The sequence below is a fragment of the Malurus melanocephalus genome, unplaced genomic scaffold (assembly GCF_030028575.1).
Source record: "Malurus melanocephalus ecotype Western Australia unplaced genomic scaffold, MMel_1.1 scaffold_50, whole genome shotgun sequence".
Classification (NCBI taxonomy): domain Eukaryota; kingdom Metazoa; phylum Chordata; class Aves; order Passeriformes; family Maluridae; genus Malurus; species Malurus melanocephalus.
This window is the reverse complement of record NW_026623282.1, coordinates 1,130,389-1,154,503: the sequence shown is the minus strand read 5'-3', so window position 1 is coordinate 1,154,503 and position 24,115 is coordinate 1,130,389. Positions and strand designations below refer to the sequence as shown.

General features: G+C 39.5%; 1 protein-coding gene across 2 annotated transcripts in view; it reads left to right on the top strand.

The window, feature by feature from the left end:
* The window catches only part of AFAP1 (actin filament associated protein 1), a 109,389-nt gene extending 88,539 nt beyond the window's left edge, over positions 1 to 20,850 (top strand). Inside the window, exons 8-17 of one of the 2 annotated variants that reach the window (XM_057365259.1) lie at positions 906 to 1,055; positions 4,266 to 4,477; positions 5,899 to 6,044; positions 9,547 to 9,664; positions 11,119 to 11,376; positions 12,958 to 13,072; positions 14,586 to 14,750; positions 15,323 to 15,513; positions 16,227 to 16,388; positions 20,518 to 20,850. In XM_057365259.1, coding sequence (XP_057221242.1) covers positions 906 to 1,055; positions 4,266 to 4,477; positions 5,899 to 6,044; positions 9,547 to 9,664; positions 11,119 to 11,376; positions 12,958 to 13,072; positions 14,586 to 14,750; positions 15,323 to 15,513; positions 16,227 to 16,388; positions 20,518 to 20,544 — 1,544 coding nt within the window. In that variant the 3' untranslated portion in view covers positions 20,545 to 20,850. The remainder of the gene's footprint in view (positions 1 to 905; positions 1,056 to 4,265; positions 4,478 to 5,898; positions 6,045 to 9,546; positions 9,665 to 11,118; positions 11,377 to 12,957; positions 13,073 to 14,585; positions 14,751 to 15,322; positions 15,514 to 16,226; positions 16,389 to 20,517) is intronic. The other variant, XM_057365257.1, reaches the window with a different exon arrangement.
* Positions 20,851 to 24,115: the final 3,265 nt, after the last annotated feature.

Here is a 24,115-nt window from a genome sequence, read left to right as displayed (position 1 = left end):
CCAGTTTAGGCCACTAAAAGTAATTTCTGAAGTTTGTTTTGTTTGTTCTGTTCTTCAAATAAAAAGCCTGGGTTTTTTCTGAGTCTATTTAATCTTAGMAACTCTTGGGKTTTTTKGKTWTTTTTTTTWAAGTGATAGTATTTTAATCAGGTAGGCGCTTTTGAAAACTATATCCATAGTTCTTGCCATATTGCATTCAGCAGCTCAACATGCCTCAGTTSTCAGAGTTGTAATGCTGCTGGTATCAAATGAAGTTAGTGGAAGCACAGACTGGATGTTGGCAAAGTACCTCTTTTCAGCAGAGTTTTTTCTTTCCAGTGATCACAAAAATGGCCAGCTTATAGCTATCAAATACTCATACTGATCCYACTAATTTGTTAGTAGTTAATTTATAAGTCTTGCCTTTCTAAAATGTCCTTTTTGATATCTGAACCTAACTGTGCATAGCAGAAGTGCTTTTGCTAAGCAAGCATGTTCTGACTTTTATATGTACTTAATTATTGAAGTATGTTGAAAAGAAATGTTTAGCATTGAAGAGAACAGTGTAGAAATGTCTGAATGGATTTTTATTTCTGTGTATATGTGCTAAGTTTATAGGCAGGTACTTCAGTCAYACTGATAAATTAGATKGTGAGTACTGTGGAAAGGGACTTGYAGCAGCTTTATTAAATTAAATAAAATTGCAAATTTGATTTTTATTATCCTTCAGAATGCCACAATTTTAATAACACAGAGGTTATTAGAGAGGGCATATAATATTTGTCTCATTGAAGTCTGCAACTTTTGTACACATGTTTGTCTTGCACAGGATATTTTTGTCTGAACTTCTGGTTTTTATCAGGTTCTCTCTATTTATTACTTGGTGTACACAGACTACTAAATGCACACTTCTGCTTTCTTTATAGTGAAGAGGAAAAAGAGCTCAAAAACGGAAGCCAAGGGCACTGTGACTAAAGTAACGGGGAAAAAAATAACAAAGATCATTGGTTTAGGAAAGAAAAAGCCATCAACAGATGAACAGACCTCATCAGCTGAAGAAGATGTTCCAACATGTGGTAAGTGATTTTTCTCCTCGAGTCTTAAATGCACATTGCTATTAAAACTTTATAGCATTCTAGCCTAGGATTTTCTCTAAAATTGCTTTACTGAAATAATTCTCCCCCCCCCCCCAACATCAGAAGTTTGCACCCAGACTGCAAGAGGAGTAATCATGAGTTTCTCATTTGCAGAGACTAAAATAATCTGACTTTTTAAATAAAATGGTAGCACAAGCTCAGAAGGAGTATGACTGCTCAGTAGTGAGGAAGAAGAGAAGAGTGGATAAGAGCTGTTTTCAAATAAATGCTTATAAAATTAATACAGGCTGAACTGTGAAATGAATTGAGGCTGCAGAGTAGAAGAAGGTTCTTGGAAAGTGATCAAGTCTTTTATAATGGATTGTGGTTAAGGTTTTATGGAGTAGCAGACAGCAGTCAACTAGCCTCAACCAAAGAGATTTAATTATGGGTTCCTAAAGTGGTGCATGTTGGACAAAATGAAGTAACAAATTTCTAGTAAGCTATTTTAACTCTTAATTTTGATTATTCCATATGACAGCTGCAGTGCTTGGCTGCACCAAGGAAGTGTATGAAAMGGCATGCAGAAAATACTTGTGTTTTGTATCTTAGCTATTAAGATTTGCTCACAGTTTAAGACTTTGCAATGCACTTAACTGGTGTCCTCACAGCTCTGCTATTTTAAAACAATGCAATGTATTTACATTCTCCAGTTTGTCTTTTGGTGCTCCAGTATTAAGTAATCCTTCCATACACGAATAAGATTGAACCCCCTCTTCATCCAATCCCTTCCAAAAAAATAAATTCCTTAGAAAGCTTTGAAACAATTGCACCAGAGTTTGTGTTTGGATTTTATCCTTTAAGTGACTTGAAAAACTTTGGGAGACCCTGAAGTCTGTGATGAGGCAGCAGTTGGCAAAACTCATCAGAGCATGAAGTGTGATAGATGCTAGCCCAAGGTGATGGAAGCAGATCCATGGACCACCAGAGGGAACTCCATAGATCCCAGGTGGCTTTCAAGCCACACTTGGGGAATCATTCACATGAGCAAACTTTGATGAAATAAGTGAATGTATGCATGTCTGTATGTCAGCTAAGAACAGATGTGATTTATTGACCAAARGAACAGCTGGGAAAAGCTGTGTCCRGCCAGATGCATTGTCTGCAGCATCTGGCCTCCATAAGGGCTCAGATTTCCGGGCTCTCTACTSTGATTATTCTGTGTTATGTGAGAAGGTAACCACAGCTGTACAATCAAATTCCACATATTTCTATCATTGGCTTGGATATGGACATAAATGCAGATATCACCATTACTGTTTGCCTGCATTTGGCTCTGCTCACCTACTTGCAGATTTTAAAGGAAAATATATAAACTTCTAGGCTTTGGTCATTGCAGGAAGGCTTTGCAGAAGGAGTTTCTCGCCACCAGAAATTTGGCTCAGTTCAGTGCCCTCTGGGAGGCTGCTCCACAGTTGAAGGTTTTTACACTTTAGGAGGCTCTACCTCCCAAGAACAAAGAGAAAATCCCAGCAAGGCTGCAGGTTAAAGCTAAAACCCACCTGCACTTGGAGTCATGGCAAAGCTCTTCTCTCCAACATCACTGCTCCTACAGTGCCTGGACTAAGCTGAGGTGTTAATGCCCCGAAGGGGAACACACTCGAGGCTTTTTGGTCATGTCAGCTTGTGGAGGTTAAAGTAAAAATATGTGGGGAGAAAAGGGGGTTCCTGCATACTTTGACTCKGAAGCAGGAAGTTTTGGAAGAGCTTTTCTGAGAGGTGCACTGGGAGCAGAGGGGAAAAACTGTCTGAAAAAAAAAGGACTCTCACTCCAAACAAGCCATGTCTGGCTTTTTTCATTTCTAGGGATTGTAATGCAATGCACAGTGATAGAGGGTTTTGTTACAGGAGGRGGGAGAAGAGCTGAAGAGTGTGATTATCACAAGGAGCCAAAACCAAAGGATTAAGCACATCCTCATTTTTTATAGCACCTTCCAAGATGTGCACAGTTCCGATCTGCTATATCCTGTTGGATCACACTTTGAGATTGGAACCATAATGTTGGAAGGAAAACCCAGAAAAATGAATAATAAGTCATAGTTTTAATGAAAACCAAAGAGAAACCTCTCCAACAGGATTAAATAAAAATCATGTCTGAGATAGAAGACAATTTTTTAACCTCACTCCTGGCTTTTGCAAAATATCATTTATTTCCCTSCTCATAGCCTGTTTGGAAGCAGCAACATGCTGAATTCATGTACCATTTGTAATGTGGAAGCAAAAGTAAGAGTTTTGGGGTTTGGGTTTTTGGTGTTTTTTTTTTCTATTCCAAGCTATACGAAGGCAGGAAAAATGGGCATTACTTTAATTGTAATTTAATTACATTTAATTTGAGTTCTGGAATGATTGTTGCTATGGCACAGAGAAGGAAAACCACAAAACACTGCCTAYTCAATGATGTTACATGCCCAGAGACTATATTGATAATAGAGTATGGTAAGAAAAGTGGATGGTTTTAAAAGATAATTTGTTAATGACAATTTTAATTTCAATRTGTAAGAGTATTGTATCATATTTACTTCTTGAATTTTAAACCAGTATGAATCTTATTTGCATAGGTAACAATCTTTTGAGTTCTGGTATACAAGTGTTGCAAACCAGATGTGCATTCTTCTTTCTAAATGAAATTAGAACACAGAGCATCAACACTTAGTACGTTTTCTAAACACTGCCTTTGGATGTTGCAGAAGGTAGCTCAGTAAATAATTAATATGAGCTGTARTTTCCCAGAAAAATCTGTCCAGCCACAGTTATCAAAGCCATGACCCACAGAGAGGCAGAGTGAGCACAWGGACTGTGTATGTACCTTTTTTTTTTATCAGTGTCTCTCTCCCATTCTTACTGAAGCCCTGAAGTGCTGTGTGCTCTTGCACTTCCAGCTGCTGCAGGGACTGACACAGAACAGCCGTTTGCACATGAGCTGGATCACAGATTTATATGCTTTTTCTAGGATATTGGCACAGTGAAAGTTTTCATAAAAGAAGTGGGGCAGGGCCGTTTACTTGTCTTCCTAAAATCCATCTGGACTTTCTATTAGAACAGGAACAAGTTATTTAAGGGCTAGCATTACATTGAGAAGTAAGTTTCTTTTCTTTTTCCTTTTCAGAAAAAAATAAGAAGTAAAATATCTCCCACTTCATTTTATTGCAGGATATCTCAACGTGCTCTCTAATAACCGCTGGCGTGAGCGCTGGTGCCGAGTGAAAGACAATAAACTCATTTTCCACAAGGACAGGACAGATCTGAAGACTCACATTGTCTCCATCCCTCTCCGTGGCTGCGAGGTCATCCTGGGACTGGACTCAAAACACCCCCTGACCTTCCGCCTGCTCCGCAACGGGCAGGAGGTCGCTGTGCTTGAGGTACAAGAGCTGGGACTTTTAGAATGCCCACAAACTGAATCAGAGATGTACTTTCATACATCTGTGTCTGTCCATTAAAAAAAAAAGATCTTTGGAGTAATATTGCAGAGCTGAGTAATAAAATTGGAAGGAGAAAGGAAATATTAAGTGTTGTAGACAAAGAAAGAACTGAGATTAAATGTAGTTTGGAAATCTTGTCAGTAAGATGCTTTTCTCTGCACTGGCCTTGACCTGGTCATAAAATATCCCAGCTCCTTCTCTAGGCACTTTTTCATCTTTTTGCATTTTACATTGCTTTGAGTAAAAAACATAATAATGGATCACTGTTGAGGGGAGCTTTAGAGCTCTTCACTTTCATTTGTCTGCTGTTTATATGAACTCCTTTCCTCAGTCTGTGTCTGTATTAATGTAATTATGCATTTAAGAAAATGCCTCGTGTGTCTCCTGATACTCCTCACATGCATGCACCTTCCTCTGTATTAGGTRGGTCAGGATTTCTATGGGGGCTTTATTCATCGTATTTTAAACCCCAAAATGGTAAGACACTTAAAGCTGAGGATAATGATGGTGTAGGAGGAGGCAACTTTTTGCTTTCAGTGGCAGGACAGAAACTTTGACCTGAACTTCTGACTACAGGTCATGTCTCCTGTCCTTGCAACCATGTCTGTTATCTGAGACCACCTCAGAGAGCTTGAAAAACTAGAACATAGCTGAAGAACTGTGAAAAACAAGGAAATATTTAAAATAAGAAGACATTTAGAAACTTCACAGTTTCCTTTACCGCCGTACTTTTATCCATTATTTATTTTTCTGCTGTTCAACTTTTGAATTGGTGACTTGAAGCAAAATACGAAAAATAATTAAATTATTTTAATAGTGTTAATGCTTTTTTTGTGTCATCAGGAAAATGCATGCCATCATCTGGACAAATGCAGTGCAATTTTTAAAAAAGTAATCTTGTTACTTTTAAAGTTCAAATCTCCTGACTATTTAATTCCCTCATCCCTCTTGTTTCTGTTTAGCAGSAACACTTTCTTCTCAGGAGCCATGCAATCTAAAAATCCCCCAGCCTAACATAGGAAAATAATTACGTTAAAGYTTTCAATATTCTGAAGTCTAAAATAAGCATTACTTGAGTCTAAATCCACTAGCCTTAAACGATTATTTTTTCTTCTTTTTTGTGGATTGCCCACTTTGTGTTACCTCATAACTGATGAGCACGTAGCTTACTTGAAGTGCCCTCCTTCTAGCAAAGATTTAATGTGAAAGCCTGGGGTTTTAGGAGTTCAGCAGAGTGAAACCAGAGCCTCTCCTACAATGTGGTAGCAATTTGTCAACCAAGAAGAATGCAGTGTTTTGCAATAATGCTCAGCCCAGTGGCAGAGCAAAGACCTGAGCTACATTCTTGCCCTCTCCTGCAGGCCTCCTCCTCCGAAGACATGGGCAGATGGATCGGGATTCTKCTGGCAGAAACGGGATCTTCCACAGACCCTGGAGCTCTGCACTAYGACTACATCGACGTGGAAATGACAGCAAGCGTCATCCAGGCAGCCAAACAGACCTTCTGGTGAGAGGCACTCAGCTCTTTAGGAGTGAGAATCCCAGCTCTCAGGGTTTATATCCAYACATTAACTCCACTGCCAGCACAGCTTATCAAAATCCACCTCCCCTCTGCCACATACTGAACTCCTGAAGTGTTTGGCATGGCAGCATGTTAAATGTGTTTATGATTATTGTGCTGGAATCTTGCTAAGTTCTGTAAAAGATGCAAGGTGCTATGTGACTTTACTCAACTCTTTACCAATTTCTTTAATAAGTCCCCTTATCAAGTGCTACATTTTAATCTTTTATTTTGCCTGAASACTTAAAGCTATCCCTGGAAGAGAACAAATATTCTGAAATATGCAGCTACATAGCTCAAATGTATTGGCTGTATTTGTTGCCCATATAGGGAAACATACAGCACATTGTTAGTCAATATGTGCTGTACACTAACAATATACAGCAAATTTAAATCTTGAATAGTCACATTATCAATGTTTCAAGTTCTTTCTGATGATTTAAAATCTTCATCAAGCTCACCCCGGTCCAATTAATTTCTGGGGTTTAATAGAGGAAGTGGAAATTGGGAAAGTGTCTAGAGGATGCAGCAAGGAAACAGTTTAAACTGCAAATCACTACAGCGAATTCCTCATTACTGATCCCCTGCTAGAAAGAGTAATGCATCCTTAGCATTTACAGTGATTTACATGTTCAAATCATTTTAGGCATTAGAGCAGTCTTTGGTGGGAAAAGAGCATCATTTTTCCTTGGCTAGATGAGGTTTGAAGAAACAGTTGGGACAGGGGGGATGCCCTGCTGCAGTTGTTCCCCGTGGTCAGAAAGCGGGTGGCCTGAGAAGACAGCTGGCAAAGGCATCATCCCTCATCCTGCTGCAAGATGACACTCCCCAGACTAATTTGGAATTTGTGTGACTTAATCCATTAGAGAATCACACTCCATCTGCCCATCATGACTTTAAACAGATAGAAAATGAAGGGAAAAAAAAACAGTTCTGGAGTTTTCCAAAAGAAGATCTTAGTGCCATTAGTGAGGTGCCAAGGTGCCAAGAGAAGTTAACAAGGGGAAATGCCCAGCTTCAATCAGAGTTCAGTTTGAATGACTTCTAATAGAAATCAAAGTTGCTCAGTGTTACCACAAGCCCAGTTTTGTGAAAACCAAGTAATTTTGATAAAACTAAAATGCACTTAGCATGCAGACTTATGTTAGTATTTGTTTAGAAGTTAATAGGGCTCAGAAAGTTTATCCTGTGTTGACATGTTGTGTTTTTCCTTCAGTCAGCATTTAGCAAAAACCACATTTAAGAGAAACAGAATGGTAACCATTTCCCCCTGCATTCTGCATGGTGCTCCTTTTCTGTACAAATGTGGTATAATTGGAGCCAAGTGAAAAAAAATATGCAACTAGACCACATGTTAGAAAGGAATGTCAAACAACTTGCAAAATAGTAGAATTTCCCTATAAAGAATTAGTTAAAATTCGTTGGGTATCTTTAAGAGCCTGTAGGGGCTTACTGATAAGCAATAGAGTAGCTGTCTGCTGATTTTCAGCTACTGCTAGAAAATGAGGAGAAATTACAATGATACTTAAGTGTTAATGAAATACTRCATTTGCCCTTTATAGAATGAATAYCAGTATTCCAAATTAAATGCAGTTATCATTAAAGATCTGTTAATCGCTCAGTCACTTTAGATTATTGGTTATTCACTTTCCAAGACTGATGCTTTGCAAAACCATCGACTCCTCATTAACAGTCTCATCAATTTCCTTCATCTAAATSMTTAGATATRTAGGAAAAGCTGAAGAAAAAGTGCKTCCAGGMAAGTTTCTCCATTTTCCTTCYAGSGGTTTCCAAATACAATTAACTTGCATGGATGCATCTAAGAAAATGATTAATGAGGATTACTGAAATAATTATATGAATTGTTTGCAAGTACTTAGATAAATCTTACCTTTCTTTGTTGGTGGAAATAGTTACTACAGGTGCATCAGATGCCMCTGATGAATATCCCAGTTTTCAGACATGGTTATTGTGCATCACTGTAATTGGAACCTCTTAACTAGAAAGAAATATAGCAATGACTCCAAATGTAGTTGTTCAGACTAACCAGAAATACTTTGGAAATGTTCTTCTTTAAGAGGAAAATAAACAAAAGCAGACCTTTAATGATGTCTATTAAGGTATGAGTTACAGTAAAGTTAAAAACATTTTTATCATGGAATTTTCCTGGGGCTTTTTGTTGCTAGTTTGTTTGAAGTAAGAAAAGCTTCTGTCTAATGGTTTTTCCACCCCCACACTGCCCTGGAAGGTTCACACCAAGCTGGGCAGRTTTGTCCCTCCTGTGAGCCCAGGTCTCCTGTGGCTCAGGTGAGCCTCGGTTCTCCCACTGAATGGGAAATTCAGTGGGCTCCGTGTTATTCCAAAACCAAAAGAAAGCAACTGTTGAAACCACAGCATTCCTGARCTCCTGCCAGCACTGCAGAAGACCCTCTCTGCTTTAGCAGGGCTTTATCATATTTTATGGATGTCAGCACAGACTCTGAATGGTTCCATTGTTTGAGATGGTAAACATTGTTTTCCCATTCACGTACACCTGAAACTATAAGAAAGGAATTATTTGAGGTCTTGCTCTATACCTTATTCAATTCCAACARTTGCTACAAAAGAAAACTCACCCTTGGGGTCATTACTGCTGTCAGGCATGAGTCTGCCATTTTCTGCATTGTTAGAGCTTTGCAAACCTGATGTAGTTTTTGATATCTCACATGTGTTCTGCAGAATTCCAATAAAAAGAGCAACTGTGTTGATTGGGACAGGATAAGGGGGAAGAAATTAAAATACATTATATATATTTTGAATTTTCCAGAGGACTCAGGTCAACCATGTGTAATGGAGCTAGAATGAGCATAGAGAGTATTTGTGTGTAAAATTACCCAGAGAGYGCTGGAAGCATAGTGCCATACCCAGCCAAAAGTCCTGATACAGAAAAAAAAATCTCAGGTTTTGAGGAGGCAATTATTCAGGAAATTTTGATAGATATGTTAACTTMGATTTTATTGAAATTCCATGGGTTTTTTTCAAATTTTTGCTGGGTTTGATTCATGGGGTTCACTCAGTTCCTATGTTTGCATCCCCCTGAGCAYGCATTTGCACAGAAACACCTGCTTCTCCGAGTGCAGACAACAAGGGAACATTTCTGGGGCCCTGGCAGGCTGGTGTTTAACAGAGATCAGCAGGTTCCCATGTAAACATGCCACTGAGCAGTTACAGCTGTTGCCCTCCTGGCCTTCCTGGAGCTGTATCCCCACTGCAAGAGTGGAGAACAGGAACATGTGTTGGATTATTGGCTGTAGCAGCAGAGTGTGAGTAGCAAAGAAASCAAAACTGCCCTGCAGAAAGTGAGAAGCTTCCAGGCTACATAATCAGGCATGGGGAATATACCCCTGAACCATCATTTAGGCTTAGGTTTAAGTGCTGGTTTTTATTATTTTTACTTTGCTTTATTCAGTTTCATGAACAGGAGAGTTATATCCACAAATCCRTACCGGGGAAGCACTGCCAATGGCTACGCCTGTCCAAGTGGGATGGCACTTCATTACGACGATGTTCCCTGCATAAACGGATCGGTAAGGATTGTGTTTGCACACAACAAATGGCTTGCACGTGTCGAATGCGTGGACATCTGAAAATTGCATTATCTAAAGGTCCTCACTGGGCASTTTCCAGATGAACTCGTATTTTTTTGATTGGGGGTTGCAAACTCCTCTCACACCTACAGAATATAAGGGCACGGGACATGTTGTTTACATTAACCTGCATGTGAGCCARTGTGCTTTTCAGAAAGCGGTTGCCTGTTGATGATTTGTTGCCAAGTCCTTGAATATAATACTCACTTAAGGAAGTACTTTTTTGATCACAGGAACAGGCAAAATTAAGGACTCAGTTACAGCAGGCATTTTTTAATGTCTGTTGAAAAAACACCAAAACCCGAACACTTCTCAGTCCCTGTGGCTGCATTCCTGAGGACTGCAGGTGCTGCTCGTCCTGAAAGAGAACCACAGTGGTCACTTCTATCTTCATAAATTGCAAATCTGATCACAGGCAGATGTGTAATAGGATTTAACATACAGGGGATACTAACCAAAAGCAGTAAGTAGTGCTCAGGAAAATTTACAGGGGTGCTACAGCCCATGTCTGTTCTTAACTTGTGCTGTTGCATAGAGGTCCCCACTAAGGGTGAACTCAGGGGAAATAAAGAGTTTCAAAGTGTGAAATGAACTAGACATTCAGTCCTCCAATATGTCAATAATGCCAGAAAGATGTTAGAAATCCTCTCTTGGGAGCAGTGCACAATCACTTGTGTGGAGAGCAGTTTGCATAGTCCTTGGATGTGCTCATGCCTTTGTTTGTGTGGTGTACTGAAATGGCCAGGATGGGTTAAGGAAGGAAATTCAGCAGCCAGGTTCATTTCTTTCAAGGTTAATCAGATGAATCACTGGGGTACTGTGTTTGTGCTTTCCATTTTTCTATTTTTTATTTTTTTTTTTTAAAGAGCTATTTTAATTCTTGTAGCTCAGAATAATAAATCTCCATCAAATAAAATGTAGTCCTAGCATGCCAGCAGCTGATATTCATGGAAAATACATACAGCCTGAAGAAATTGAAAAAAACAAACCAGAAAAATACCTCTTGGCTTCTGGTAACTGCTAGGACATATTACTTTTAACAACTGACATACCAGATGTAATCCCATGGATTCATCTGTGTGAGCAGTGAGTGTCCCCTGTTAACACACTCAGCCTGTGCCCCCTCGGTGCTATTGCTACCAGCTGAAGGTGCAGTCTGTGAAACAGCGAGGGTGATGGGTTTGTTTGTACTCTGGAACATGCTCAGGGCTCAGGCTATGAGCCATGGAATGCAATGCCTGCTTTCCACACTGTGTGCTCCCCCCACTTTCTAAATAATTTAAGCGTATGCTCACTAAGCACTGAGGGCTTGCTGGAGTGCAAAGCATCACTAATGTGTTAATTCCATTTGCATGGTGTATTGTTCACTAACTGCCCAGGTGTGTGTGTTGCAGTGGGAACCAGAAGATGGCTTTCCTTCTCCTCGTAGCAGGAACATGGGAGAAGAAATGCTTTATGATAACGCAGGCCTGTACGATAACTTGCCGTCTCCAAAAATCTTTGCGCGCTATCCGCCAGCTGACAGGAAACCCAATAGGTTATCCACTGACAAACTCTCCTCTAACCATTACAAATACCCTGTCTCATCCAATCTGTCTTCTGCTCAGTCTGTCACTAATACCTCTGCTGTGGGGAGGGGATCTGGCTCGCAGGTACTGTACTATTTAATATTTAACAAAGCTTTTTATTTGTTGGCTGTTCTGTGTTTTTCTGGTTGTTATCTGAAGGGGCTATTAAAATCCCTTGGTGTCAGCACTGAAGTGCCTGGAGTTTGGTTATGAACCCACTGCAAATGGAGCAGGCTTGCAATGTTATAAATTCCAGTGTGGAAGTAGTGGGAAAGGCTTTCCCCACATGTTCTTGATGATTTACAGATTGTGAATAAAAAGAAAAAAAATAGATGTGGCCTTCCACACTTAATCTGAATGCATGTCTAGCTACCTCCTGGCTCCTCAGGCGAAGATGACATAAAAAAAAAAAAAAAAACAAAAAAAATGGGTGATATATGACCTGACTGTGACAGCGAATTTGGCTCTTAAGGGTTGTACTAGTCTATATATTGTGCAACTATGGTTATATATTTTTTGAATAAGCATCTATTTCATAACTTGATGTTATATATTTAGTAAATTATATTGTAAATATTCATGTATACCATCTTTATATTGCTGCCTGTTATTTTCTTCCCCGTAAAACAACCAAAAAAAATTATGTCTGCTGCTTTCTGAGGGTAGCTTAAGTTTTTTATACCTCAGCTTGAACATGAACCTGCAGAGCAGACAAAGTCCTGTRTGCTCAGCCTTGTGGGCACAACCCAGCAGGGGATAGAGTAAGCCTTGCTCACAGCCATGCCAGGAACCTTCTCAGAGCCCTTAGTTGGTCTCTGAAAGAWGGTCATTGGCATAAACCTGTGAATATATCACCGTGATGGGTGTTTTTCAGTCTAATCTGAAATGGAACAGTTTGGTGTTTCCCTTGTATAAGGTACCTGCCAGACGGTGTGTTGCCAATGCCTTGTGCTTGGCTCGAGCATCCTCCATGGAAACTCCATGAGTAGTGAGGAYAGGATTATCTTCCCTTCATTGCAGTGAGCCCTCTAAAAGGAAACCCCTTGAACATGAAATACTCTGTTCCTGGTAATCTTGTGAAMATGTCTGGCAATTATGAGAAGGTTTTTTAAGTAAGAAAAGCTTTTAATTAGTAGCTAGAAGTTGTATAAGGGGAAAATTATATGTTAACTCCTAGCACTTAAAGACATGTAATAATTTTATTGTTTAAAAAAATAAGAAATCCAGCACAAGGATGGCAAGGTAGTAAATAAGAAACAATGYTGAATTTTTGTGTGGCAAACCCTGGTGGTTTTTACTGTATGAAATTAACTCWGAAMWACTTGTGTTTCAAGAATCTTCACCGTAAAAACTTTTTCAAAGGTACATTTTTTTTTCTGCCTTGCAATGGCCTTCTTAATACTGTAAATGCCAGAGTTGTACACACCTTGGAAACATGATGCTGCCAGGGATGGGGAGTTCATCCCTTTATTATCCTGTGATTGCTGGGCAGGCAGCTCCCAGAGGTGTCTCTGGAGGAAGCGCTGTCTCCAGCTCGATCAATGAGCTCTGTTCAGGCTCTCGAGCAAGCRGCTTTCTGTCAACTCTGCCCTTGATGAAAGGGTGAAAGTAATGCCAGTGGCACGGGAATAGCTGGAGCCCATTTGTGCTTTTGTTTTCAAACAGTTTAAAGGCAAGAAGCCTCCTGTGACTACTAATGGCATCGCTGGAAAAGCAAGAACTTTAAATAGCCAGCCGAAGAAATCCGAAACAGTTTCCTGTGTGAAGCGCACTGCATCCAGTAAGTGTCTGTGCTCACTGCTGCCTCACTTGGGATGGGCCCAGGAGGGAACCCAGATGAGCTCTTCTGTAGTTCTGTGTTCTTCTGTAAGAACCTTAACTGTGATTCTTGTGTGGCTGAGAGTCTGAGGAGGAGATGCCACCAAGATTTTGAATAGGAGAGACATTGGTGACTTAACTCCAGCCACCCACACAATAAAATATGGGTGAGTGCTAAATATAAAATATGGAGCTGTGGCTGCAAAGTCATGAGAACAGCAGGGGAAAAAAAAGGAATAATGATTCTTCTTGGGGCAGAGAARAATTCTGTCTTCCTGTTGGAAAATGAGGATGAGGAGCTGGGATACATGTTAAGAACATTGTGTTGCTCCAAAGTGGRCTCACTCATCACTAATGAAAAAAGGTTATAACAAAATAGTGAAGCCTACCACACAGCTCAAAAGCTTCCTCAGAGGGGAGATTTCAGGTGGTTAGTGGCACATTCACAAAAAGGTTGTGTGGTTCTCGGAGGTGGACTGCCTCTAGGAAATCCCTAACAGGGAACACAGGAGAAAAGACAAAAGGTGCTGTAATCTTATTTCTAAAAAATACGGAGTCAGAAGCATGGCTTTTTCTAGAGAAAAAATGAATGTGTTTTTTTAATCTCTTGATAAAACTTGTAACATCTTAAAACTTTTTAAACTTTTAAGTCATGGATTTAATGGTAACAAGAGAAATTTGTGTTAGACTTTAGCACAAAAGTAGGTAGGTTCTAACTGACTAAAACTGGCTTAAAAAATCTGTCAGGAATGATTTCATATCATAGAGTTTGCCTTCAGATATGCAGACAGACAAAGTGATCTTCTAGCTGACCTATCTTCTTTGAGTCTGCAGCTGGAGCAGAGGTGTAGAGAGGGCTGTGATATAAATTAGACCACAAATACATGTGAGCCATGAAATGAAAGCATTTGTATGGGAATTATAAAGAAAAAGAAAGCTGTCAAGAATCAGAGAAGTGTGAACATCTTTTTATTCTCTTATGTCAGGTGAGAAAAGATGTACTTGAAGTAGAAATGAAAGCCAGGCAAAAGGTCAAGCAGGTAGCTTTTCCTCTAACCCCTTCCAATTAAAAGCAAAGGGTTCATAGCTAAAGAGGAGCCTCCTTTCCATCTTCTGAGCTACAGAGAAAGGCAAGGCCATTTTTCAACATTCTGCAAAGTAATTGGTATTTCTCACATTTGTCATGTAAATTTAGAGAACCAACTCTCTCCCATATCGTTGTAGCTGTGCTACAGAACTTGRCAGAAATCGTGGACCTTGAGAAAGAGCCAGTGGAAGAGGAATGGCAAACYTTTTTCTCAAACCATAGAATTATGGAATGGTTTGGGTTGGAAGGGAGCCCTGACAATCATCCAGTTCCCACAGCCCTTCCATGGGGAGCCATGAGATGCTTCGTGTCGTGTTCAGTCTCAGGGAATAGTTGAGAGTTGTGCTGTTAGTTTAAACCCTAATTAACTACAATCCAATGYATGCAGATGCAGAGCAGTACAAATACGGCAAGAATCGTGTGGAGGCAGATGCAAAGAGATTACAAAGCAAAGAGGAGGAGCTGCTYAAGAAAAAAGAAGCCCTCAGGAATAGACTGGCCCAGCTCCGGAAAGAAAGGAAAGATCTGCGTGCTGCCATTGAAGCCAATGCTGGTATGAGGGGCTTTTTCGTGCTGAATTCTCACATGAGTAGGCTCAGTTATCCAAACAGCTTTGTGTTCTGTGCTGAAGTCATGTCACCCTAAGCAAGGTTTGGTTTTGATGCTGAGCAATACTCTGGAATGTCTGTATTTCTATAAAGATACAAAATACATACGATAAAAATACATATGTCTAAGTGTATATACTTATCGTATATACTTATCGTGTGTGTGTGTGTATATGCATACCTAAGACATTAGACTGGMGAGAACTTCAGATAATCAGAACATTGGAATAATTCCTTTTGTGACTGGTTAATTTTATTTTCATGATACAGAAACATAAATAAACCAACACTGATTTGAAACAAGGCTAGATATCTAGGAATGTCCCTTGATAGAAAGCATTTGATATGTGCTGCAAAAYTTTTTGCATGAAAAAAGTGTTTTATGTAAAGCACCTAATTTTTTTTATGTCACCAATATGTGGAGACCTTGCTTCCTTACTTTTTAGAAAGAAAAKAATTTCTTTTAAGTGTCAATTTAACCTTATTACTGAAATAATAAAATTGGTTTGKATGACAGGCAGGAAAACCCAAGTGATTCTTGAAGACAAATTAAAGAAGTTGGAAGAGGAGTGTAAGCTGAAGGAGGCTGAGCGTGTAAACCTGGAGCTGGAGCTGACTGAGGTGAAGGAGAGCCTGAAGAAAGCCTTGGCTGGTGGCATCACCCTGGGCTTGGCTATTGAACCCAAGTCAGGAACATCAAGTCCACAGGTATGCAAAGCCATTAAACCTGCAAACCCCAGTAATGTGGGCTGGGAGTGCTCAGCCTTCTCAGATCCAGAAAAAATGAGTAGGAACTGAGAGTTTTTTAATATTTTATTAAGCCCAAGGAGTATGAGCAGAATCAAGTGCCTGTTTGTGTTATTGACATTTTCTACAGCAGCAGGGGGCAGGTAGACGTGGGAATTCCAGGCAGTATGTGTTAGGATAATGTGAAAAAGCCAACACCTTTTGTCTTCAGTGGCTGCAGAAGTGCAGGAACAGAGACATTGCTCCAGCCCAGGCAGATTTAAATGCACCAAGTCATCGTGCAGTGATGGAGACCTGCTTGTGCTGGTCCCCTGTCAATTGCTGCCCTTTGCAAGGGCTGCATCTCACATTCAGGGTGGAGCTTGGCAGTCCCAGCTTGTGCTGTGTGTGAAGCAGCCATCAGAAGAGGCATATGTCAATTCCTCTGGATTATCCATTGTTCTTTAATCATACCCATCGCTGTTTAACAGAAAAGAAACTTCAGTTTTCATCACAGAACACACATGCACATTGCTTTGTTTCTTTTGTTCTAATCTCTTTTTAATTTATTCATCATTATTATGAATATGGTTTATTTAAAAAAAATATATCTGCCGTTCTGAATATGAAGTAGAAAATATTGCACRTGTGACTACTTGGAGGAAACTCAATACAGGCTTTTCACTCCTCATTAGTCTCCAATTTTCAAGCAYCGAACTTTGGAAAACTCTCCAATCTCCAGCTGTGATACCAGTGACACTGAATGCTCCATCCCTGTGAACAGTGCAGCAGCTCTGAAACGACCTCCCTCATCAAACAATTCTCCATGTCGAGGCCATGTCCTTCGAAAAGCAAAGGTGAGAGAACTGATGTCTAATTTTCTTTTTGTGTGCTTTCTCATACCTTTTTATGAAGTCTTACTTAGCCTTAAGAAGAGAATACCTAAATTATTTGTATTGCTACATAAATACTGCTGGTTTGGGGAGCCTTTTGCCAAAGAATTGGTAAGTGGTTTAGGAAATCRATTTGACTCTGATTCCATGTTTTCTCTGGTGCTTTGTAGATTTTATTTGCAAGGTTAAGTGGTCTGTGGTGTAGACAGCTCATCTATCCAATCCACTACTCTGTGCAGCAGAGAAGTGACTAAAAGAGGACTGTTGCMTTAGAAATGGTGTAAGATTGGATCTGATCATTTCCAGCGAGTGCAAGAACAGAATGGTTGTACCTTATAATAAATGACAGTGTGTTGTGCAARTATCCACTCAATGTTCATTTAAAGTAAAAGTTGAATTACTTTGTTTTAGTCTTSCAAGTACCAGGCTGAAATTTGCTGTCCTCTTGTATTGTTAGAGTTTTCTAATTTTTGTGGTTTAGTTTCAATGGGATTTGTATGACCATTCTTCTGGGCTAAAATGAGCATGTGGGCAGCACATAACCAAGGGTGACGGTAATGGCATTGGGCCCAAGCTTTTGTTGCTTTAGATACAACTGCTAGTGTAATTATAATTAATTATAAACAGAAGTGGTCATAAACACTTGTCTTTTGTGCATGCTATTTCTTTTTTTCATTTGTGTTTACTGTATCAGGATTTCTTCAAGTAACTTTTGTTACATGTATGCATTGKTTATATACATTTATAGTGTCTGAGCATGAGCCTGGAACCTAAATGTAGTAGATACTGAAAAATCAGCATCYCAAAAAATTATTTTATTATTAAATTATCATAATAGAATTATTTCTCCTGATACACTRTTTGTGAGAGCTTTCTCACCCTTCTTCTACCCCCTTTCCTTGGACATTKTTTTTTTTCCTGTCTGTTACCCTGATTCATTTAAATCCAACTAAGAATAATTGCATTCAGCATAATAGGTTTCAGTTCTAATCAACTTTGAAGTTTGCAGCTTGTGTTTCAAACCTGCAGAAGGATTTATGTGCTCTAAAGCTTATCTGCATATTCCAATTATACCCTAATTTGTCCCATAACGATATCATCTCTAACTGTACACTTTGYCTGAGATGTGGATGTGAGCCCAGCATTGCTCAGGAAATGTGGTCTAGCAGAGCACAGACCTTGCAAATGTGCTGGACAGGCACATTAAATCCAGCATCTAATYGTTACAGCTGGAGAAACCAGGGCATTATAAAAACCTAAACATTTTTGGTGTAAAGAACACCCTCCAGCTGTAGTGCATTTTTTATGCTCAGCAAACAGAATACAGGAAAAACCCAGCTGCACTGTTTGGTGTCGGTGTGCTTTGGATGGCACAGTAAGCTGGTCAAGCTTTTTGGCAGAGCAATCTTGGATATAGGATTAGGCTAATAAAAAAGAACATGGAGCAACTAAGCATATTTCCCATGCTGGGAAAAACAACTCAAAGTATCCAATTCAGCTTTAACAGCTTTTTCCTAAAACCTCATGCACTAAATATTAAGAGTGAAATTTTTCTGAATTAGACAGTGCAACCCAATCTGTTCTCAGCCTGTCTGCAGCCCAAGCTGCCATCAGGTGCACATCTGCAGCAATCCCCATGCTCGGGAGTCACCCTACATGTGCGGGGGTGGAATTTGGCTCTCAATTCTTTTGGCCTTTTGCAGTTGTGAGTGAGCCCAGGCCTTACAGATGTGGCTCAGGAAAGGGCGTCACACGTGAGTATCCCTGAGCAGAATTTGGCTCTCCACTCGTGGTGTCAGTGCAGTTGGTGGGGGTGAAACAGATTCCACGTCTGTGCTTGCGCTGCCTCTCCAGCAGCTGGCACATCTCCCGATGCTGGGAGGGAATTCACAAACGTTTTAAATAAATTATTTTCCCCTGGTACGTATTTGAATGCACTGAGTGCCTCCCTTCTTGCCCTTTCTTTGCATGGAGGATGCTGAGCCTGTCTGTTCGACTGTTCAGGATGTACACTAAGCACACACATATATGAATTTCTGATWTTTTTAAGTTTTCTGTTTGCAAGTATATTTAAATTATTTTTAGGAAAGTAATTTTGTGTATTTTTAAGAAGCCAGAAGGCATTTTAATTGCAATTTTGTCTAATCTGTACTTGGCAAGAAATGGAGACTGTARTTAAAATACGGAAAAAAAATACTCTGCATTAGTAGTCCTAGAGAAGTAAAAAGATTCAAATGTCCTTTCTGTAAAACAATTATTTAAACATTTCACATATTCATATTCACATTCTAAAACCAAGTTGTTGTGTGCATCAAGGAAACTAAAATTATTATTTCTGATTTGTTTTTGAAACTARTGGGCTGGTGAATGTCAGCAGCTTACATTTCTCTTGTGTTCAAGGACTCAAGAAGAAAAGGAGCTGTCCCAGTTTCCCATCTCCCAGTCAGGCTGTCAGTGTTGACTTAAACATTCTTTCCTAGGTGTGAACCTGATGGAGCAATGGAAACAAAGAAAAAGTTCCTTTTGCACCTGCAAAAGAAGCTTCTGCTTTCAAGGCTTATTTAACATTTCAAAAATTCTCCTCCCAGTTGCTWAGCCAAGGTCTTCCTTTAGAGCTTTGGTAGCATATACACAGGGAATATACATTTAATAGAGTTTTTAAAGTAATATAATTTTTACCAGTACTGTGTTTTAAATTTAGAATTACCATAATCTGAAGAGTAAAACTGAACACTTAAAATACACTGAGCTTTAGTAAAAGCACCATTTTAAACGAAGAAAAAACAATCCCAAACACAAGTTTAGAAACAAAATCAATTATCATCTACCTTTAAATCCAAGGGTTTTTTTCYTTATATATTAAAGCAGCCAGCACCTGTGACCTTTGCTGTTGCTTCACAGCAGTTGAAGAGATGTCATGGTCATACATCTGTTCAGCCAAACTGATGCTCTTACTGCTTTCTGCAGCAGAAACAGCTATTTACGTGCACAAGGAATGGTTTTCAGTCAGAGCTCTCAAATGTTGTGGAAYGAGCGTTAAATTCAGGAATCCAGGTTGGGAGCCAAGTCAGCAGGCTGCCTGCAGAGAGTCTCTGCAGAGTGGATGGGTCAGGGGAGGAATCCACATCCCCAGTGCCTGGCGAGGAGCAGCTGGGAGGGGATTGCTGGAGCCAGGGGCTGCCTTCTGTGGGACTTCAGTAATTCCTGATGGTTGTAAGGTGTGATTCAGGGAGCAGTACAGTGTGGATGTCCTAATCCTGCTTCAGCTCTTCTGCTCCTGGGTAGTGTTGGGAAATGCCGTAGGYGTCATTTGATGGTCACAAGTTTCATTGAACTGGGTGTTCAGCTGTGGCAATCTCATGATTTTCACTCATGTGGCAGAAGAAACGGAAATCCCTTGCTCTGAGACATGAACAAAAGCATTACAGATCACGTGTTTTGCTGTGGATGGTTTCCTTGTCCTCAGCTTACTGGTGGGGAAACTGAGGCACAGAAAGGCAGAGTGATTTCTTTAACTTGTCAAGCAATAGCTCAATTTGGATTATGTAGAAGAGAAACAAATGCAATGCAAACTGACTTTTCTTAACCCTGCCTCTTAGTCTCTGYTAAATTGCTCTTTTTAAACATAGAAATTTGTATCTGCCATGAATCTYAGAATAAAGAAATTGAAGAGTAGTAAAGCAATCACTTGGTGTCAGCTCTGAGAGATGCTGAGGGCTTCCTGCTGTCTCACTCAAGTCATTTARAGAGCCCTGTGTGCTTAAATCAGCCTCTCCCTTACTCAGGGAGAGCTGAGTGCTTTACAACAGCTGTGGGGGTGCAAATTGCTCCAGAAGTCCCCATCTGCAGAAAGCAAACATGGCTTATTTGCACTGCTCTAGAAAATGCTGTGTGTAGTTGTGGAGGGCTGGAAGCTGTGCACAGACTCAGAACACACTTGTTAACATTCCCTAACTAATTTGTGGGCTGAATCCAGCAAARTTAATGGAAAAACTGCTATTGACCCCAGCTGTGGCTTAGCAGATACGATGACATCAGTGAAATATCCTGATTTCTTTAACATTTTCTGTATCTTTTTTCCTCTTCTTTCCAGGAATGGGAGATGAAAAATGGAACATAAACATAGCAAAACCACTCACTTTCCATAAAGGCCTTACCTACTACAGACCAAGACATAGGCTGCAAAGGACTCACCTCCAAGGTCACATCAAGTGATAAAATATAAGAAGTTTTATAACTCTGTTAAGTTAATGGTAGCTTGGCGCTAATTTGCCTGTATTCCCTCTACTGTATTGCTGTGTAACTACGTGTGCCCCTTTTTATTAGCTGTAACTCCTTGTTTCCAACTTCACTGGTAACAAAAACAAAAACCAAAAAAAAAAACCCAAACCAACCATAGGAATTAAAAAGGAGCATGAAGTCACAGTTRAAAGCTGACTTTGCTGAAAAAGCACAGCCCAGCAATGTTAGTTATAGTGCATCAGACGGCCTGAACAGTGCTGAAGAATGGTGTGAAATCATGGTTTTTACAGGTTAAAACTGACTTCTGAGCTCTGCCACAGAGCAGGTCTGAGTCCTGAGCAGAGGCTTTGCTGGTGGATGCTCACRTGGCAAAAGAAATGGAAGAATTGTGCTCACAGAAGCAGCAGGAGCTGCTGGGCCCAGGGAGGCAGGAGCTCTGCAGTGCTGCCGCCCTCCGTGGGATGAACACCACTCCACAGTGAAGCCATTCTTGGATACTTTCTAGACASATGCTTTTGTCATTGGGACACAAAAAGCTGCCAAACTTTGAGACAAAATGCATTTTTGTATGTTCTCTTTATTGCTGTTCTGAAGCACCAGTCATTTTCAAAGGTYGTGTTCCTGAACTATGACTTGTTCCTGATTTTTTTAGAAGGCAAACAGGTATTTTTAGATACTGCTTCTTTATACTTTTKGAAGAAGAAAAAGAAAACCTAATAGAAATTAGTCTTCAACAGATAATGGCAACTCAGAATAACTTATGCAGTCAGTCTTGTTTTGTTTTTTATAATATAATATTGTTAAACTTGAGTTATAGAACACTGCTGTACTTCGTTTCCCTTCATCTTTTCAAACCTCAGCTATTCTTTTTGAGGAAGATGGACTGAAAAGGTGATAATTTTCAGACTKTTTTATAAAAATCAGTTTATCAAATAATTGGGGATTTTTTTTCGAACAGGAGTCCATTTCTGTTTGCTGTCTGTAAAATTATAAAAATCTGTTTTTCTTTATCTCCATCCATGTCACTCCCAAGAAATTACATGCAGTAAATTGCCACTGAAGCCCTTCAAAATCTCAAGATTGGTTTTAAAAAATTAGGAGGGGATTGGGGTGGGGAAAATGTATAATAAGATGGCTTCTTTTAAGCTTTTYCTGTGTTTTTTTAAAGCCTTTGGAGAGCTTTCAATCATACTCTCAGTATTTTTTTCCTCCTCAACTGTGAGGAGTAGAAAATTAATTTAAAAAATTAAAATACTAYTTAGGTTTTGAGATAATCACAGTTAAGACTGCAATTAGAATTAGAGAAGCTGGCAAGGCTGCAGTTATCAAGGATCACATCCCTTTATGGCCAAGCCTGTAGATTATCTCTCACTTTAGAAATGGGTGAGTGCAACTCCTGCAGGGTACACTGGGATTCTCAGCTGAGCTGGATGCCAGAGGACTTCCTGCAGGAGCTTGTGGGATTTGAGGGCACAGAGCTATCAAAAAGACCTGATAGCTGACAGGGGACAGGGCTGTGTCCTGTTCCCAAATGCATTTAGGGCTGGGGATCCCACTGACCTTAGCGGAGTAGAAATGGGGCCCAGCATGAGAAAAGGCTCTTTGCTTCTTGTGGCCACACTTGGTACAAAGTGCCACAGGAATGCAGATGCAGTAGGAAAGCAAGTGTCAGTGTGGTTTTCACTGAAAACGTAATTCTTTAATATTAGTTTAGTCGTCTACTTATTAACTCTCTAACTAGAGGGCACGTTCTATACTGTATGACTATGGACTAAACAGCATCAAATTCCCATAAATAATAGCAGAAAAAATTTGAATCAAAAGTTAAGTTCATTTAGGCTTTTTATTTCAAATTAAGTTATTTATTTGTATATTTCAATAAATATTTAATTTATATCTGTACATATTTATAATGCAGATTAGGCTTCTAGTCAAYGTTTGCAATGATGTAACAGTTGCCATTAAGAAGTGGTCCCACATCAAATAATGCAGAGCAGTCAAAAGCCAAATCCCTTTTCTTGTTTACCCAGTATTGGCATTGTCTYTTCCACCCCCTATATCCCATGGTAAAAAAGAAAGAAAAATTCCTTGGCAAGGACAGGTTTTTATCTAAGCCTGAGGTGGATGTGTGCAGATTTCTGCCCAAGGAAACAAATTGTGGGTGCAGCTCTCCCTCAGCACCCGCAGCACCCTGGGCCCCTGTAGTGCCTTCTGCACAGGAGCTGCACCCAAATTAAACATCTTCCACTCTTCCTCTGGCAAAGGCTCCACAAAGCCACCTCTGCATTCGTCTATCCTATGTAACAGCCAAGGTTTGGAAAGGAGGAAAACCRAAAAGCTTGGGAAATAACCTCTCTATAGACCACAATCGGTGCTGTGAAATGTACTCTGTTGCCTTGAATAGCACTATTGCTGCACAATTTTTTACAAAGAGCGACAGAGCTTGTATTTTCACCATTTTTAGATTTCAGGAACATCAGGCAAACTCTGCCACAGAGCAGCATGACTTTTGTTTTAAAGAAAAACTCTCGTATTTTGAACCATTTCTATGTCTTTTAAGAAAATGCTACACACTTGTGCTTCCTCACCAAATGCCTGTTACTGTACCAGGTGCTTTTTTTTTAATTGTTTATTTTGTTTTTTAATGGGTGATGCTTTTTTTTATAAAAAAACCCGGATCATAACTTTGGGGGATCAAAGTTTTTTTTGTTTTTTTATGAGATGATTGTGGCAATTTGATTTTTCAAAAGGAGAATATTAATTTAGTATCAAGTTTTGTTAGACACTTTCAAATTAATTGGCCCAGGGTGTATGTTGTATGATAATGTTCTCATATTAAGAATGTAATTATTTCCTTATTGTATTTTTTAAAAAACAAAATCATATTTAAAAAAAAATCTCTGTGAAAAAAAAAGCATGATAGAAACATGAAAAAAAAGGTTTTGTTTTATTTTTGTTATTGGATATGTTGGCAGTGCCCATTATAATTGACTGTAAATATAGCCTTTCTACTGTATTTCTCAGTGTATTTAAGTTTTTTTGACACACATTCATGGAAACTTCTGTTACAAAAAAAAAAAAAAAWTCCAAAATCGACCCACCTTGAAATGTGTGTCTTAGTAGCTTCAACTAACGTTATGCCTTTCTAGTTTATTCTTCAGAAAGTCTTGCAAAGTGTGAAAAAAGACTGGCACCTGGTAGGTGCAACAGATCCAAGTCCATTATTAATAAAGTTACCTGTCAATAAAAAAAGTATTTACATTGTTGTTTCTTGGTATTTATCRGTTTGAGAAAATGGTGGCACCTCAGCAGCTCTCCCACAATAGTCAGCTCAKCTGAGAACCATTCTCCTGTGCCAGTTGGACAGGTTATCAGGAGTATTTTTTGGTACCAGTTTTATCCCCATTTAACTGAGTGATGACCTTCTGCAATGGAATGCACCTGAGGGC